The sequence below is a fragment of the Nomascus leucogenys genome, chromosome 17, assembly GCF_006542625.1.
Source record: "Nomascus leucogenys isolate Asia chromosome 17, Asia_NLE_v1, whole genome shotgun sequence".
Classification (NCBI taxonomy): Eukaryota; Metazoa; Chordata; class Mammalia; order Primates; family Hylobatidae; genus Nomascus; species Nomascus leucogenys.
The window spans coordinates 78,509,170-78,528,446 of record NC_044397.1 but is presented as its reverse complement, the minus strand read 5'-3'; the positions used below and the strand labels follow the sequence as shown (position 1 = coordinate 78,528,446).

The window sequence follows — 19,277 nt, the reverse complement described above, 5'->3', positions numbered from 1 at the left end:
CCCATTAAGGTTAAATGACTTATATGAGGTCACAAAGTCACTTGGAGACAAAATCAGCAGTAAGATCTCGGTTTCCAGCCCAGTGCAATTTCTGCTGTATCCCACTGACCTCATTGCTGAGGTAGGTAGTAATGTAAAGGGAAGAGATACCCCTTATGGGATGTTTCTTTCTATCAGCCTTTAGAGGATCAGGTGTATTTGCTGGTGGTAGACTGACAGCCCAACTACCTGATAGAAACCCTACATTGATGTCAGAATGCTGGACACCACAAAGCTCTCGGAAGCATTTTATAATAACAGCTCAACCATTTCCTCTTCAAATGTACTGCTTAATCACATAAGTTCCTGATACGGTTTGGCTGTGTCCCCACCCAAATCTCATGTTGAATTGTATTTCCCATTATCCCTACGTGTCCTGGGAGGGACCTGGTGGGAGGTAGTTTAGTCATGGGGGCGGTTAGCCCCATGCTATTCTCATGATAGCAAGTGAGTTCTTATGAGATCTGATGGCTTTATAGAGGCTTTCCCCTCCTTCCCTCTGCACTTCTTGCTGCTGCCAACGTGAGAAAGGACGTGTTTGCTTCTCCTTCTGCCGTGATTATAAGTTTCCTGAGGCCTCCCCAGCCCTGCGGAACTGAGTCAATTAAATCTTTTTCCTTGTAAATTACCCAATCTTGGGTATGTCCTTATAGCAATGTGAGAACCGACCAATACAGTTCCTTAGGAAGCCCCTGCTGGGTATGGATGGGGAGCGAAGCAAGGTGGGCTCAGAAGCTGCCGCTGGCTGAGAGACAATGAAGAAAGTGTGTAGAGTCTCCACCATCACCAGAGGAAGAGAGCTGGGCAGGAAAGTTACTTCCATGAATGGATGAGTTGAAGTGAACAGCGTCTTGGCAAAACTGAAGCGTAGTTAGTCGGATTTGTCTCTGGTGGGCTTTCAGCTCCACTCCCTGCATCCCATTCCCACCTCCTGATGGTCCCCTCATAGGCCCAGGGCTACCACCTTTCCTTGGAGCATAGGTGGGGACCCTCCAGCCAGGGTCCTTCCTTCACAGGGAGTCAGAGCCCTCTCCTCCGGAATTGCCCTGCCCCAGGTCAGCCATCTATCAAAAACCCCACTATCCCCCCAAAGACCCACCCTCAAGCAGCAGATGTGCAGCAAGGGAGCCGCAAATGTCATTCCCGTGACCCCGAAGCAGTCTAGTGTGTTACCTCTCTCAGGGCTGCTATGGGCTGAATTGTGTTTCCCCAAAATTTCTATGCTTCTTCCCTAACCCCCAGCGCCTCAGAATCTAACTGGATAGGACCTGTGAATAAGTGATTAAGTTAAAATGGGGTCCTGTGGATGGGCCCTAACCCAATCTGACTGGTGTCCTTTGAAGAAGAGGAAGAGACACCAGAGATGTGCACACTCAGAGATAAGGCACGTGAGGACACAGAGACAAGGCGGCCACCTGCAAGCCAGGGAGAGGGGCCTCAGGGAAGCCAACCCTGCCTATGCCTTGATCTTGGACTTCCAGCCTCCAGAACTGTAAGACAATAAATGCCTATTGTTTAAGCCCCTGGTCCGTGGTATTTTGTTATGGCAGCCCTAGAAAATGGATACAGGGGTATTTGAAATGTAATTGAGAGAGCTCCTAGGAAATGGAATTACTGCCTTGATTCAGAGAAATTAATGGAGGAGTTGGCAGTGTCGTGACACATGGTGGGAAATGTGTTTGAGGGCCACTGCTCCTCAGGTCACACCGTGGAGGTGGTGGTCTGCTCTGCCGGTGCAAGCCAGGGTTGGCTGACACACACACACACACGTGCATGTACACCCCCCACACACACCACACAGACACACACAGACACACGCACACACCCACACACACCCACCACAGACACACACGCACATCATACACAAACACAGACACACACAGACCACACACTTTATACACAGACACACCACATGCACATATCATACACACACACCTACCACACACGCTTCATACACAAGCACACACACACCTGCCACACATACATACACACATATATACACACCACACACATACACACATATACACACACTACACACATACACATACACACATATGCACACACCACACACATATACACACACCACAAATACACACCACACACAAGTATACACCACACACATACATCAACACACACATACATATCACACACACAACACATACACATCACACATATGCACCCACCACACACATCACACAAAACATACACACACATACAAGCATATACACACATGACACACACATACACACCGCATTGCATACGTATACACACACCACACTCATACACCACACACACATACATATTCACATACACACACACACACACGTGTGTGTTCACACTTGGAGTGAGTCCTTGGCGTCGTGAGGCATGCTTCCCAAGACCTTCATTAATTCCCCAAATCGCAATAGTAACAGTGGAAACATGGCTTTTGAGGGCCATCTACAGACCCATCTACAGCAGGGACATGGGCTGCCCAGCGGCCTGGCGGCACCACAGGTCACATGCATGTAGTGCTCTGCATGCCATAGCTTGTTTCAACCCTCCAAGAGTGTTAGGGAGGCATTGTTTTCCACTTTAAAAAAGGACCCATGCTGTGACATTTGAGGTCACCTCAAATAGTCAAGGCCACCACAAATGCTACATCTACAAGTTCCATGTATGTAATGCACATTAGATATATTTTCTCAGTTCCTGGTCCTGTCATCTCCCCACTCTCCTGGGATGGTTAAGATAGCTGCCTCCTGCCCCTCTCTTACCACTGTGCACTGTCCCATCCAGTACCCAGTTGTTCTCTAAGTACTGTTGATTCTCATTTGTGTTGTTTCCACAGCCAAAATCTGAGTGAAATGCATATAAATCATGACCTAGGATACAGTTCAATTATTCCTATGATGAAAAGGTAAGTTATTTTCTGGACAGTTTTTCATGTAGACACTATTAAGGAGAAGAAATATCTACTGCCCAAGGTAATTTATAGATTCAATGCCATCCCCATCAAGCTACCAATGACTTTCTTCACAGAATTGGAAAAGACTACTTTAAAGTTCATATGGAACCAAAAAAGAGCCCGCATCACCAAGTCAATCCTAAGCCAAAAGAATAAAGCTGGAGGCATCACCCTACCTGACTTCAAACTATACTACAAGGCTACAGTAACCAAAACAGCATGGTACTGGTACCACAACAGAGACATAGATCAATGGAACAGAACAGAGCCCTCAGAAATGATGCCGCATATCTATAACTATCTGATCTTTGACAAACCTGACAAAAACAAGAAATGGGGAAAGGATTCCCTATTTAATAAATGGTGCTGGGAAAACTGGCTAGCCATATGTAGAAAGCTGAAACTGGATCCCTTCCTTACACCTTATACAAAAATTAATTCAAGATGGATTAAAGACTTAAATGTTAGACCTAAAACCATTAAAATCCTACAAGAAAACCTAGGCAATACCATTCAGGACATAGGCGTGGGCAAGGACTTCATGACTAAAACACCAAAAGCAATGGCAACAAAAGCCAAAATTGACAAATGGGATCTCATTAAACTAAAGAGCTTCTGCACAGCAAAAGAAACTACCATCAGAGTGAACAGGCAACCTACAGAATGGGAGAAAATTTTTGCAACCTACTCATCTGACAAAGGGCTAATATCCAGAATCTACAATGAACTCAAACATATTTACAAGAAAAAAACAAACAACCCCATCAAAAAGTGGGCAAAGGACATAAACAGACACTTCTCAAAAGAAGACATTTATGCAGCCAAAAAACACATGAAGAAATGCTCATCATCACTGGCCATCAGAGAAATGCAAATCAAAACCACAGTGAGATACCATCTCACACCAGTTAGAATGGCCATCATTAAAAAATCAGGAAACAACAGGTGCTGGAGAGATGTGGAGAAATAGGAACACTTTTACACTGTTGGTGGGACTGTAAACTAGTTCAACCATTGTGGAAGTCAGTGTGGCGATTCCTCAGGGATCTAGAACTAGAAATACCATTTGACCCAGCCATCCCATTACTGGGTATATACCCAAAGGACTATAAATCATGCTGCTATAAAGACACATGCACACGTATGTTTATTGCGGCACTATTCACAATAGCAAAGAGTTGGAACCAACCCAAATATCCAACAACGATAGACTGGATTAAGAAAATGTGGCACATATACACCATGGAATACTATGCAGCCATAAAAAAGGGTGAGTTCATATCCTTTGTAGGGACATGGATGAAACTGGAAAACATCATTCTCAGTAAACTATCACAAGGACAAAAAACCAAACACCGCATGTTCTCACTCATAGGTGGGAATTGAACAATGAGAACTCATGGACACAGGAAGGGGAACATCACACACCGGGGACTGTTGTGGGGTTGGGGGAGGGGGGAGGGATAGCATTAGGAGATATACCTAACGCTAAATGACGAGTTAATGGGTGCAGGAAATCAACGTGGCACATGGATACATATGTAACAAACCTGCACATTGTGCACACGTACCCTAAAACCTAAAGTATAATAAAAAAAAAAAAGGAGAAGAAATATCTCAAACATGTTATTCATGCAATTTTAGGAAATTCATGAACCCGGGTGAGTTCATTCTAGGTGCACAAACTCCAGATTAGGAACCCCTGGTACCCTGTGCTTTATAAAAATTATTTTTAATTGTGATAAAATACGCATAACATCAAGTTTACCATCTTAACCATTGTTAAGTGCAGTCAGCAGCATTAGGTACATTCATACTGTTGTGCAACCATCACCACCATCCATCCCCAGAACACTTCTAACATGAAAAACTGAAATTCCATCCCCATTAAAAAACTCCCCATTCCTCCCTCCCACAGCCCCTGCCAATCACCATTCTACTTTCTGTCTTTATGAATTTAACTACTGCAGGATGTCACGTACGTGGAGTCATGCAGTATTTGTCCTTTTGTGAGTGGCTTATTTCACTTAGTATAATGTCTTCAAGGTCATCCATGGTGTAGCATGAGTTCAAATTCCCTCCTTCTGGAGGCGGAATCATATTCCATTGTAGGTACAGTCAGCCTCTGGATATCTGTGGGTTCTGTATCCATGGATTCAACCAAATGCAGATCAAAAATATTAAAAAGGCTGGGCACGGTGGCTCACGCCTGTAATCCCAGCATTTTGGAAGGCTGAGGTGAATGGATCACTTGAGGTCAGGAGACCAGCCTGGTCCACATGGTGAAACCCCATCTCTACTAAAAATACAAAAATTAGCCGGTTGTGGTGGTGCACTCCTGTAGTTCCACCTACTCGGGAGGCTGAGACAGGAGAATTGCTTGAATCCGGCAGGCAGACGTTGCAGTGAGCTGAGATTGTGCCACTGCACTCCAGCCTGGGTGACACAGCAAGACTCTGTCTCAAAAAAAAAAAAATATATATATATTTACATATATTTTTTTTTACATATATATACACACATATAAATTGCATCTGTACTGAACACGTGCAAACTTTTTTCTTGTTATTATTCCCTAAACAATACCATATAACAATTGTTTACATGGCATTTACATTGTATGAGGCATTATAAGTAATATAGAGATTATTTAAAGTATTTGGGAGGATGTACATAGGTTACATGCAAATGGTACAACATTTCATATCCACAGATTTTGGTGTCTGTGGGAGTTCCTGGAACCAATTCCCTGTGGGTACCGAGGAGCACCTGTACATGTCACATGTTGCATATTCATTCATCGGTGGGTGGACACTGCAGTAGTCTCCATCCCTTGCCTACTGTGAATAACACTGGTATGGATGTGTGCTATCTTGCTTTTATATTTACAAACTCTTCACTAAATTATCAGATTCTCACAATGACTTTGTGAAATACGTATCATGATTACTTTCTCATTTTTCAGATGAGGACACTGTGACTTTATATGGCCATGTTTCCATTGTTAATATTGCAATTTGGGGAATTAATGAAAGGTTTGGGGAGCATGCCTCACAATGCCAGGGATTCACTCCAAGTTTGGGCACACATATGTGTGTATACGTATGTGTGTATGTGTGTGTGGTATATGTGTGTGTATGTGAGTGCAATGTGTGATGTGTATGTGAGTGTATGTGTGTGTGTGTGTGTGTGTGTGTGTGTTGTGTGTGGTGGATGTGTGTGTGGTGGATGATGTGTATGTGTGGTGTGTGTGATGCATATATGTGTGTGTGGTGTGTGTGTATGTGTGTGGTGTGTGTGGTGTATATGAATGTGCATGATGTGTATGTGTGTTTTGTGTGTGGTGTGTGCAGTGTGTGATGTGTATGTGTGTGCTGTGTGTATGTGTGTGTGGCGTGTGTGTGTTGTGTATTTGAGTGTGTGATGTGTGTGTATGTGGGTTGTATGCATGTGTGTGATGTGTGTGAGTGTATGTGCATATATACTGTGTGTATATATAGCTAGGTATAGATATAGGTATAGAAATATTAATAGAATACATGGTTTTGTCCATGGTTCCTGGCCCATAACTCCCATAGCCCTTTTGTTATCATGTTGGGTGCTTTAGGCCTCAGAAAACAGAACCCTTCTCTCTGACCTTCTCCTGCTCTCCTTTTTCCCACTACTTTTTGTCCCCAAGGCAGGAATATTCCCCCACCTTTCCTTCTTGGAGCTGACCCTAAAGAAAATTTCTGACCTACCTTGCCTGATCGTAGGTCATAAGACCCCCATTTCAGAAGGGGTCCCGCCCCACCCCTGGGGAAGGAAAGCCACACAGAGAGGCCAAGAAGGATCTGGACAGACAGGACCTGCTGGGTTCCCCACTCCATCTGTTACTGCTGGATGGTACCCTTTGTGTCCATTACCTTTCCACATGGTTGTCCATGCCTCCATCATGCCTGTCCGGTGATGTCTCCGTAAAGGCCAAACAGGATGGGAGAGGATGAGCTTCGGGATGGCTGAGCATGTGGTGATGTGGAGGGTGGCGCACCAGGGAGGGCTGGGAGCTCTGTGCCCCTCACGTGCCTTCTCCTATGCATCTTCACCTGTATCTTTCCTACTGTTCTATATGATAAACCGGTCAATATAAGTGTTTCCCTGAGTTCCATGAGCCACTCTAGCAAATTAATCAAACCCAAGGAGGGGATCATGGGATCCCCAACTTGTGGCCGGTCAGTCAGAAGCACAGGTGAGAACCTGGGGCCTGGGGATCAGCACTAGGAGTGAGGTGAGTCTTGTGGGACTGAGCCCTCGGTCTCAGTGGGATCCGCTGTGGTCTCCAGGTGTGTCGTGCCAGAACTGATTTGGAGGCCCCTCAGCTGGTGTCTGCTGCAGAACTGATTGCTTGTTGGTGGGGAGAAATCTCCACATGTTTGGTCGAGGAGTCTTCTGTGTGGATCGTTGTGGTGTGAGGGAAGAGGAAAAATCACTGTGTTCTTTCCTACTCAGACAAAGAAACTCAAAGTTCACAGTTACTGTATGATCAAGCAGGGTTTGAAAGCAGGTTTTCCCAGATCAAGAGTACTTGAATTTCAGCTCCGTTGGTTAAACACGGGGACCACACATGTCCTTCATTTGTTTTTGATGGGGAAAGGAACACTGTTTAGAAGAGTCTCCTCCCCAGGACTTCACTGAATAATGGAAGGTGAGGATGACACCCTTGGTTTCCAGAATAATCTGAAATATTCTCAGGGGTCCTGAGTGAATACAACGCTAATCCCCATGAAATCTTTCCATTCCGGGCGCTCCTGAGGCCTGGGGTAAGAAGGTAAGGAGGGGACGCATCCCCCAAGCTCACGATGATGGGGAGGCACAGAATCCCATGTCTGTCCCCTTAGACAGCCTCCTTCTCCTAGAGAAAAGGGGGCTTGATGCCCACAGAACCCAGGCTGGATGGGAGGTGGGGGCGTGAAGAGGCAGCCTGGGCACTAATTTCTGGGAGAACTGGTACCCACAACTGCCCTACTAAGCATCGCCTGCAAGAAGAGCTGTCCCTGAGCCCTGCTGAAAGGCTCCAAAACATTAACTGCCTGTAATTTTGACATGTCAGATATTTAATAAGGAACAAATTAGCACTCGGGTCTTTTTTTTCCTGAGACAATCCAATTTCTATGCCAGGCACCAACTTCTATATTTCAAAATGCATTTTTGAAGGTTAATTAGAGAAGCAGCAGAGATAGTGTTTTCCAAGAGGGATTTTTCTAGTTCCTTCCAGGTCTATGGATGGCAGAAAAAACTTTCAGACACTGTAAATTGAGTGCGTGAAGCTGTGAGAATAAACCCATCTCATTAGTCATTGTGTCAATTATAGTATCTAAGGAACAATTTTGTAGCAATAGCATATTTATTTGATGTTTCGAAAACTACCTGGACCCACTGTTAGGAGGTATTGGCTCTTAATGCTCCGAGTACCTCTTTAACAAAATGGCACTCCATAAAAATTTAGTGTGTTCCTACTGTAATTAAATGGCCCTAGTCATTTTTGCACTTATGATATAAACTATAATGGCTGTAAAATCCTGCAATTAACTTTCCTTGCGCCAACATTTCATACTTGAGAAATTCTCATTACAAATTTCATTACTGATTCACTTATCTGTAATTTGTCCTATGTAACCTAAAGAATATTAACAAATTTAGAGTCATTTTTGCTCTATTAAAAACGAAATATAAAAGTCTTTCACCTAGTGAGTCAATCATGATACTTCAAAAGACCCCCAGAACGGGTCAAGTGTGATGGTGAGGACTGGAAGGAAAAGAGAGAGCGCATTTGATCAGAAAGAGTGAAGTGGATGTGGAGGAAAGTAAGCAGGTGTCACTGAGCAGGCACAGACACACTTGAGTGAGTCCCAGGGGAAAGTGAACTGAACACTGGAGAAACGACTGGGGAAGTAAATGAAGGGCTGGGGTTTCCTATCCAGGGGCCCGGAGCGCTTACCACTTCTGGTTTGGTTCTCCTCTCTGGTGCTCCTTTCTCTCTGGGGTCAGGGCTGGCTGGAGTGAAGCCTGCCGCGGTGTAACCCACCCTTCTGCCAGGTTGCTTTGGCAGCAAGTCTGTCCAAGAAACTTCGCTGCTACCCACGGCAGTGGCAAGACGGAAGAGGAATTCAACTGAGAAGGTCCCCACCCGAGGGATACGTGTATTTCGATTTTCCATCTCCCCAGGCACGGTTGTCTTGAGGGGAAATTTGGAGAAACTTTCCTCCTCCTTTAAGCCTCCTCTTCCCGCATTTTTTTTTTTTTTTTTTTTTTTTTTTTTTTGAGACGGAGTCTCGCTCTGTCACCCAGGCTGGAGTGCAGTGGCGCAATCTCGGCTCACTGCAAGCTCCGTCTCCCGGGTTCACGCCATTCTCCTGCCTCAGCCTCTCCGAGTAGCTGGGACTACAGGCGCCCGCCACCACGCCCGGCTAATTTTTTGTATTTTTAGTAGAGACGGGGTTTCACCGTGGTCTCGACCTCCTGACCTCGTGATCCGCCCGCCTCGGCCTCCCAAAGTGCTGGGATTACAAGCGTGAGCCACCGCGCCCGGCCCTCTTCCTGCATTTTCAAGGCAGAAACGAAAATACATCCACACGAAAGTGAAGTGAAAGTTGACTGACCTAGTGTCAAGAGCCCTGAATTCTCATCCTCGTGCTGTAATGATCTTGCCGGTGACTGTGGCAAGTTTTGTGACCTGTCTGGGCCCTAGTGGCCAGACTAGGCAAGGGAGGAGTTTCACTAGGATGACAGCTGAGACCCTATGTTCTTCCAGGAACAGTTCATTTTCTGGTGGAGAAAGCCAAGAGCTTCTCTTTACCCAACAAATGGGTGGTGTGGGGTGCCCGCCAGCCGCTGGGTACAGCACAATGATCTCCACGAGCAGCAGCCTGCGTAAATATTTTCCCCAATAACATCTATTTCGGCACTTCCCTGCCTTCCATAACTGCATTTATTTTATTCTAATTTGTAATTAACTTTTACAAAATTAAGTTGGAGATGGAAAATTACTGTCCCAACATAAATAACCCTGCCGCTGGATGTGACAGTGTTAACGCAATCAACAGTACGATTCATAAAGAAAGAAATGTTGTCATACTTATTACTTCTGTGTGCTCCATCTTTTATAGAATATTACAGTGTGAATTGAAATTTTATATGATTTAATAAGCCTCAAAAAGATATTATGGCCAAGTAACCACATAACTGTAACAAATCGTCCTTCTCCCTCATTACAGAGCTTTCTCCGCATGCGGGACTCTCGGCCTCATTATGAGTGGTGTCTTTGACAACCCAGGGCCCATTAAAAACACCTTGAAGAAAGCATTCACCATGCTGTGGAGCTTCACAATCTGTACCAGGCTGGAATGCTTGAGGGTGGCATTATCAAATGAGGAAACAATTCCTTTCATTTTTCATCCGAAGACTCAGACAGCAAACATATTATCTGGCCCTATAAGCATCCCGATGCTTCTGTGAAACCCAAGCAAGTTGTGCATCACCACGACAGCCGCGGATGTCAAATCATCAAAACAGCAGCAGAGGAAGGGGTTTATTGCTCCTCCAAATCTTCAGCTGGTTTTATAGGGTTACCAGTTTAAAGTTTCTTTGTTTTCGGAGCATCAGACCTCCCATTTGTAGCTGATAGCCATTTTTCAAAGGTTTCTGGTTCACCCAGGAATTCATTAGGGTGGACGAGAAAAGAACAGTGGATAGAATAGACCAGCAGGGCAATCTAAGCCCCATTCCCTGTCTCTTTACAGTGGTTCTTGGTCCCCGTGACTCACCCAAACTCCCTTGTATTCCTATCTGGAATGCGAAAGCTGGAAATATAAGTGCTCTGTAATCACAGGCAGTGGTTTTCTTGGAGTCTGGTGTGATTTCTATAGCTTGCAGCAATATTTGGGACACACTTGCACTGAAGAATTTAATGACTTGTTTTACTGCTGCCTGCCATCAATATTTATCTATATTAACTGAAGAAAGGCATTACTTGAAATGGCATTTCACACCTCTGAGCATTATACAGTAATTCTAATGTCATACGTTGTACCAAATTCTCTGGGCAAACACAGAGATACAGTATGAATGGAAAGAATCCAATTGAAGTTTTTAAAACTTGAATTGTCTGTGGCAATCTGGAAAACCAAAGTCAAAATGACTCGAATTGCTATGGCTGGGAATGACTGGATTAAAAGCAATGGAAACAATCATTTCTTGGCTTGGTTTTTCTTGAATTAGCAGGAGCACATTTCAAGTATATTTAATAGAAAAAAAACTGGGCCAGGCACGGTGGCTCATGCCTGTAATCCCAGCACTTTAAGAGGCCGAGGTGGATGGATCACCTGAAGTCAGGAGTTCAAGACCAGCCTGGCCAACATGGTGAAACCCCATCTCTATTAAAAAAAAAAAATTAGTCGGGTGTGGTAGCAGGTGCCTGTAATCCCAGTTACTCAGGAGGCTGAGGCAGGAAAATCGCTTGAACCTCATAGGCGGAGGTTGCAGTGAGCCAAGATCGCACCACTGCAACTCCAGGCTGGGTGACAAGAGCAAAACTCTGTCTCAAAAAAAAAAAAAAAAAAAAAAAAAAAAAAAAAGAAAGAAAGAAAGAAAGAAAAACTGACCAGGTGTTAAGACAATGCAGATGCATGTCATGCTTCTTTCTGCACTCAGGCAAGGAAGGCTGAATTATCCTTTCCATTTCCCCTCACCAGCCTCTGCTGGTTAGTTTTTTCTCTCTCAGTTTCCCATTGCCGGAGAGCCCTTCTCTGACCATATTTGATCACATTTCTTGGCTTGCATTTCTTCAGTGGACTTATCTGAAGGAATCTTTTCTGTTACATGCTGGTGTGTGCACTTGTCATTTGCCTCCCCCACCCTCAGCAAGGAAGCTCCCTGAGGGCAGAAACAAGCCTGGGTTCCTCATGTCCTGCATGGAGCACAGGCCTGGTATGTGGTGGGGGCCACTTAACATCTGAAGAATGAATTATTATCCACACTGGGAGAACACGAGCTTGAAGCACAGCAGGCCTTTCTAGTGTCTATACAGATCACAGACCACATCGTTTTGAGCAAACAGCTTTAAAAGGATCATCTGAGTATCTTATGCACGAGCTTTACTCAAAGACCAGTGTTTTTAGGGGTGAAAGAACCTGGGAGATCAGTTGCGCCAACCCTTAACCTTACAGAGGAGGAAACTTAGTCTCACGGGGATCAAGAGGCTGGCCCAAGGTTGTTCTGCGCTGTGCAGTAGCAGAAGTACCCCCAGAACTAGGGCTAGTGGCAGTCTGATGGCTCAGGGTGCCTTCTCATACCCTGGATTCTGTCTCCAAAGACATGCTCTGCAGACAAGCTCTTCTAGCATGGCTTGACTTTCACATTCTGGTCTGAAGTGTTCTTCCTATAATTTTCCCATCTTCGGAAATTATGTTTATGGGACATGTGGGCAAAAGAATTGGTTCTCAGTTCATAACAGATAAGGTTTACATTTTTTATTAATGGAATTAGAACTTTAGAAAAATTAATGGAATTAGAACTTTAGAGAAACTTTATAACTGCACTACTAACCAACCATACTTAGATTTTATATTAACCCTAGATTACTCACCTAGTAACTTTATACACTTGGAAGAAACGCAACACTTGGAATTAGAAACAGTGAACAGAAGGACACATGTTCAGTCTGAGGCCCAGTTTTTCTGAAGTTGTAAAATCCTGCTGTTATTTAGTGGTTTCTGATGTATTACATATTTTCTTTCAAAAAATAAAGTGGAATTAATCTCTTTCATTTTAAGGCATGCAAGCACTCCTTGAATTAAGTAGAGATGACTCAGAGTATGAACTGCCAGACTAAGAGTCACTGAATTAAGAAGCTAAAAACTAGTAGGTAAGACCTTGTATATATCAGTCCACATTCAGCCATGACTTTTAGCCTGACTTATAGAGTGATTTGTATCTCTTAAATAAATAGATAGGGATAGATTTTAAAGGGGTCAAGAAAAAAAGTCTATTCTGAAAATATTGATGCATCCTGCTGTTTGCAGAAAACAAGGGAAAGGGTCTGTCTAGTGTCCTAGGCATTAGCATTTATAGCAAATAAAATTGTCTACTAAAATAAAGTATCTTTGCTCTAAATGTCATCTGCATATCAACAGTTCTGAATAAATTTAATAGGAAAAGTAAAGCATGGTTTATTAATATGGGGCAGAATCTTTGGAAAAGAGGAAATATGTAAAGCTTTCAACAGCCATTCAACATCAAATCAATATCCCATTTTCTTAGTGATTAATTCAAAATGAGCATCAGCTCTTAATGTTTTAACTGATATATTAGCTCAATCTTTTATTTACTCTCTATGCTTCCAATACAGGATAATTTTAGTGTCAGTTGATCATCTTATTGATATTTCCTGTACTATGGTCAGTGGAACACACACAGATGAAAAAAATGGTTTTAGATATCTCAAAATCAGAATACAGAATTATTTTGTTCATTCTTTCAGGCTAATAAGCAATGGCAGGTATTCAAAGAATCAAACTGTCAGCACTGTGACTCCCACTGTTGTTGGCATCATAATCTGTTTCTTAGTAACACTTGGTCTGAGTAGCAGTAATAGAATTAATTATACTTCATTTTGCTGCCTTTAACAGTATTGACCAAATTTAAGAACAAATGAGAAGTGCTTATCAAGCTTGAAGAAAATAATCCATCAGTGGCACAATTTAAATTCTCTGCAGTTCTCTTATTAATCAAAGTAACACTTACTATCCTATCTCCACTTCCCATTAACAGTCATTAAGCCCTGCTGCTGATTGAAGCAATTTCTTTAGGGATCTCAACCTCATTTTTAAGAGAACCTTCTTCAGTGCAAAACAATATCATACAATTGTGGTAACTTAAAAGAGAGGAAGAAGGTTCTTCAATCATGTTCTGACCTTGATATTTTTCAGTGGTGTAAGTTCAAGAAAGTATACAACTGGATTAGAAACTTCAGGCAGTTTCTAATCCAGGCAGTTTCTAATCCAGGGCTGCCCTTGCCTCATCACCCAAAGGAGGCACCAATCCAACAGTCATGGCATAGGGAGATTTGGGTTAAACACCTTAACCAGCTCCTCCAATCACCATCATTTTAGTCTCTCACAGTATTAGATGCATCTCAGAAGCAGAACACATTGGGAAGGGTTTACTAAGAATACTTTGTCTTGGCTATGCCTCTGGGTAGGCACATGGTGGAGAGGTAGGAGCAAGAAGTCTGTGGCCAGAAGAATTTGAGGTGGCACTCAACACTGCTAACCCATGGGAGTCTGAACAATTGCCTAGTTTTTCTCTGAAATGGAAATAATATCATCTGCTCTGCTTCCCTTGCCAAATTATTGTGGAGAGCACATGAGAAAATGTGGATAGAAGTCCTTTGAAATTGTTAAACATTATACGAGTGTTAACTATTTTAGACCTAGAAGTCATGGGAAGTGTTTCATTCAACTCTATCCCCAAGTCTTTGCCCAATGCTGATGCATGTTATTGTTGAATTAATGGTAGAGTAGCCCTACTTCTAAAAATGAGAATAAGATAACTCACATTATTAAAATGAAGTAACGGTCTTTTACAAAACACCTGTACTATATGTGGAGCCATGAACTTACAAAACAAGCATCTAGGGCACTGGGTAAAAACAACGTATTACTAGAATCAGGGAAATCTGGAGGGCAATGCCTTTGGGCTAAAAAGAATTATGTGATCAACACGATTTTGAAAATGGTGAGCTTAAGAGGAAAAAGCCCAGAGAATGTGGGTGATTGGGGAAGAAAGGTAAAGCAATCCCTGCCTGCCAGTTTGGTCATGCCAGGAAAGATGGTACAGTTGGGACAGTTTCCATCCCAAAGGGCCCACTGCCTTCTGCCCCATGGAATTTAATGTCAACACCACTGACAGCAGCTTCTGCAGCCAAGCTGCTAATAGACAAGTCACCAAGTTGAATGCAATGTAATCATGTATCAGGATGAGGGGTGGGCATGGGAATTAGGCTGTGAGACTATATCTTATCTGCACTACAAATGTGTTGTGTTAAAGCAGTCTCTCCTCCCCATCTGCTTAAACCCTTGGAAACCTTGGAAACCAGTATTTCCTTCTGGTCATTCATTATAATTCACTGTAATCCCAATACTTATAAAAGCCAAACACAACATGGCACTGGTTATAAAGTTTTAATCAGGTAAAACACTCAGTATTCATTCTGCTCAATTTTATCAGTGAGAAAACAGGCTCAGAGGGGTCCAGTGGCCTCCCTGAGGTCACCCAGCTGGGCACTATTGGGCATCTTTAGTTCATTTAGCCTTCAGAGATGTTGTAAAGCTCTTCTCTTTCCCCAAGAGGAGGCTGTGTATACCTATGGAGGAGACCTGAAGGGTGACCTCAGGAAAGACCTCGGCACTCCTGTCCCCTTCTTATGTCTGTGCTTTAAATGCAGAACCCCCCGGCCGGGTGTGGTGGCTCACACCTGTAATCCCAGCACTTTGGGAGGCCAAGGCGGGTGGATCACCTGAGATCGGGAGTTCGAGACCAGCTTGACCAACATGGAGAAACCCTGTCTCTACTAAAAATACAAAATTAGCTGGGCATGGTGGTGCATGCCTGTAATCCCAGCTACTCGGGAGGCTGAGGCAGGAGAATCGCTTGAACCTGGGAGGCGGAGGTTGCAGTGAGCCAAGATTGTGTCATTGCACTCCAGCCTGGGTAACAAGAGCAAAACTCCATCTCAAAAAAATAAAATAAATAAATGCATAGCCCCTTTGCTTCTGTTTTGCTCAAAAGATCAGGGCTTCAGAGACTGGACAGTCGGGATAGATCCATTATTTTCTTTTAATGGCCAAAGTCCTTGGAAAGATAAATCAAGACCTGATCTGAATTTGCTTGGCCAGCATAGACATGAAGACACCTTTCAATAGGCTATTGGGCCTGATGCATAAAGACAACTACATAATCAATGAAGAGAGGGAACAGCCTCAGATTCTGATGACCACTGATGTTTCCAACTGCAAACCATGCCCCCACTCTCGAGATGTGCCCAGAGGCCAGATGAGAACAGAGTTCGGTGGGGAGCAAATTTTCTTTCCTTGAAGAGATGAAGGGTACCATCCACCACTTAATTTCTGATAAGACATTAAATGTATGATTCTCATCTCTAAGAAATGAAACGCTGAGCTGGATTTTTGGATCAATGGAATACCTACTCCTGTTAAAGCACTTAAAAAGGAAAACATCTACAAAATGTCCCATTAGGCTGACAAATTTATAGCAGTATGAAAAGTGTGCCAGCAGTTTCAAAGCCGAATAGAGCGTTGTGTTTAAAGAGTATGAATGGATCTGAGTTCAGCAATATTTCATCTACATGAACAAGTTTAGCTATCACATCTCTTCCCAGTATTTCCCACATTTACTTTTAACTAGGCATATGTATGCCATGACAGAATATGGACATCATCTTTAAAAATAAGTTGTAAAATGAATGATATTAAATGGACTTTCACAGCGTGAAGACGTGGAAATATATTCTCATCTTGATGTGTGGGGCTGTACAGACATAAATGCCATTAGCATTAATGGTAATTATGTGCGTAAATCCCCATGCTCTCAATGAGAATATGCCCCTTAGTTTGCAAGTACAATGACTGGCTCATTTCTGAGACTAGAAACAGCTGATACTTCACCCCCTCTAACTGGGAGAGAGATACGATGTGGCTCAGAGCATAAAATCTGATCATCCACTTTCCCAAAACATGGAATTCAAGCACTTTAAAACTCCTTCACCTCAGAAACGCTGAAGATGTAGGAAAAAGCTTCAAACTGCGGTCTGAATATTCTGGCAATTTATGCTATATCATTCATAGGTTCCTGTCACTTGCTAGGGTAGTTACACTACAGAAGCTATGTGCTCTCACAACAAACTCACTTTATTATGTTCTGATAACGATCGAGGATAATATTTTTCAGCCAACCCAGAAGGGGCTGTTTACAATACAATTTTTCAGAAAGTAAGCAAACTTAGCATCCTGTTCACCAGAGCCAATATATTCTAATCTTATTAAAACAGGCAGGCAGAAGACAGATCCCAGGAAAAGGTTTATGTCTTCTCTTTTCAATTCATAAATTAATAAGGCAGTGTGACCCAAGTGTTTGGTTAGGCTTCACCTTACACAGTAGGAAAACAAAAAAGTCTTCTTGGCCAAAAAGTCAGAAAGCATTAACAGAAAGGGTCGCCTGGCTATAACTTTACAAACACTTCATCAGGGTAAGATGGAGCAAAGTGACATATGTAATTAAAGTATACTAAAAAAACAAGTCATTGTGGTTTTCAATTACAATGGTACTAAGAAGCAACCATATTATTTCTACAAACTATTTTCACTTAGCACAGTTCAGATCGAATTTTTGCCATGACCTTTTAAAAATGTGAAAGAGTGAATCAATACCCTTTCAGAGGCAAGACTGCAGGAGCTGAATTGGCCATGCAGTAATGGTGTGTATTTCTGCATCAGAAGGCAGTTGAAACCTAATTATCGTCAATCACATACAAGGTAGCTCCACGTACTGATGAGCCTGTGCAGGCAGCAGTATGCATGTGAGGATCTGGGTGTTGGGGTCTTCAAGATAGACAAGCACGTGTGCTAAAGAGGGCAGGGATCTTGGATGCTTTGGGCCAGTGGAGTGGGGCTTACAGGTGAGTTATAGGGACTGTCACTCATTTACAATAACTAACACTGGCCTGTCAGAAACAGCCACCTGTAAATGATGTACGAGTGGCTGGCAGCCTGCCATCCCCCAACAGACCTTGCAGCCAAGAATCACATTTTATTGTCGAGGTCATTGGAATGCTTACTTGGATACATGCCATATATTATTTAAAAATAACAAACAGCCAATCAGCAACATTTCTTAAGGCTCAAGGACAAAATAGCCAACCTGCTTTTAGAAACTAGGAAACGAACATCCAAGATCCATTTTAGCAAGTGATTTTTTTAAAATTGCTTCTCTCCAGATACAAAGAAGCAACACTATGGAGAGACCTGAGAGTGGTGATACAATGTCAGATGGGGAGAACACATATGAATATTTGCTTTTCCTAAGCTGTTTCAGACACGATGCCAGCAAAAACCAACAACAAAAGCAAATGTCTTGTAATCAACAACAACGGCAGCCCCAACTGCCAGACTATGAAAGCCATGGAAACCAGTTTGCACAGGAAGGAAGGAAGGATCTCCGGTTTGATTTTTCCATTCAATTGCATAATTCTCAAATCTGCCTGAGAATGGTAAAATGATCCTGTGTACCATGGCAAATGTTTTTCTTGCACAATCAATCTTTGTATATGCTATCAGAAGGTCATATTATGTTTTTAATTTTATTCAGTAGCCTAAATATGGGTAGAAGTCTCAACATTATGCTATTATATTTCAACACAAGAAATACAGCATTAGCAAATGTTATGGATATTAAGCCACGAAGAAGTGTTTGGATAACCTCTTGCAACTTTTCTTGAAAATTAAATAAAAAAAAAACTACTCTTCTATAACTGTACAACTGTAAATGTCGTCCCCTCTAGTCTGGTGTTGAAGATCTCTGCAACAATCAGCCTTCACTGCCCTACTCCACTGGCCCCCACTTGTTCCCACAGAAATGAAAGACTCAGCATATTTGTTACCATTATACAGTAATTGGACAATCTTTCGTTCAATGCTCTTAATGTTCTTAGAATAAAAACATTAAAAATGCACTTAAAAAAATAGGAATACTCATTACACACAAGCAATAGTTTTTAATTTAGAAAAACAGTCTAATTGAAATTACATTTGTTATGCAGACACTACCAATAATTATCTTGGCTTTAAATATGCAAACACAAAGATTCCTTTTGAATTGATAACTCTTTTCAGAAGTGGTGACTACTAGTTGAATTCAGTGATCCAGGGACCCGTTGGTGATATCAGGTGGTCCCCAGGTGTATCAGATGGCCTCTTAGAGCTGCTGTGGTAAAGCATGTGGCAGTCAGTTCAGCAACTGAAGAGTTCCATGAGAGTCCTGCCCTAGCAGGAAGTCACCATGCTTCTCCCAATCATACCACCTCAACTGCAGAATTCTTGAAGTAGACAAATCCTTTCCCCACATTGTAGCCTCTGGCCTCTAACATGCTCATCGCAAATGAGAGAGCCAAGGAACAAGTGATGTAGCTAAAGGTTGAAATCCTGTGCCTACTATTGCTCAGGGGTTTTGAGATCACCAC

General features: G+C 42.8%; 1 protein-coding gene across 1 annotated transcript; it reads left to right on the top strand.

Moving 5' to 3' along the window:
• The first annotated feature begins 1,273 nt into the window (after positions 1–1,273).
• LINC02860 (long intergenic non-protein coding RNA 2860) lies at positions 1,274–10,514 on the top strand. Its single transcript, XM_004090981.3, has 3 exons — positions 1,274–1,531; positions 2,870–2,938; positions 10,240–10,514. Exons 1-3 carry the CDS (start codon positions 1,332–1,334, stop codon positions 10,478–10,480), a joined length of 510 nt encoding a protein of 169 aa, XP_004091029.2. The 5' UTR covers positions 1,274–1,331; the 3' UTR covers positions 10,481–10,514.
• Positions 10,515–19,277: the final 8,763 nt, after the last annotated feature.

Coding starts and splice junctions, on each gene's coding strand:
- LINC02860 (XM_004090981.3), top strand. CDS start 1,332: ATGGGGTCCTGTGGATGGGCCCTAACCCAATCTGACTGGTGTCCTTTG. Junction 1,532..2,869: donor GACTTCCAGCCTCCAGAACT/GTAAGACAATAA, acceptor TTGTTTCCACAG/CCAAAATCTGAGTGAAATGC. Junction 2,939..10,239: donor ATTATTCCTATGATGAAAAG/GTAAGTTATTTT, acceptor CCCTCATTACAG/AGCTTTCTCCGCATGCGGGA.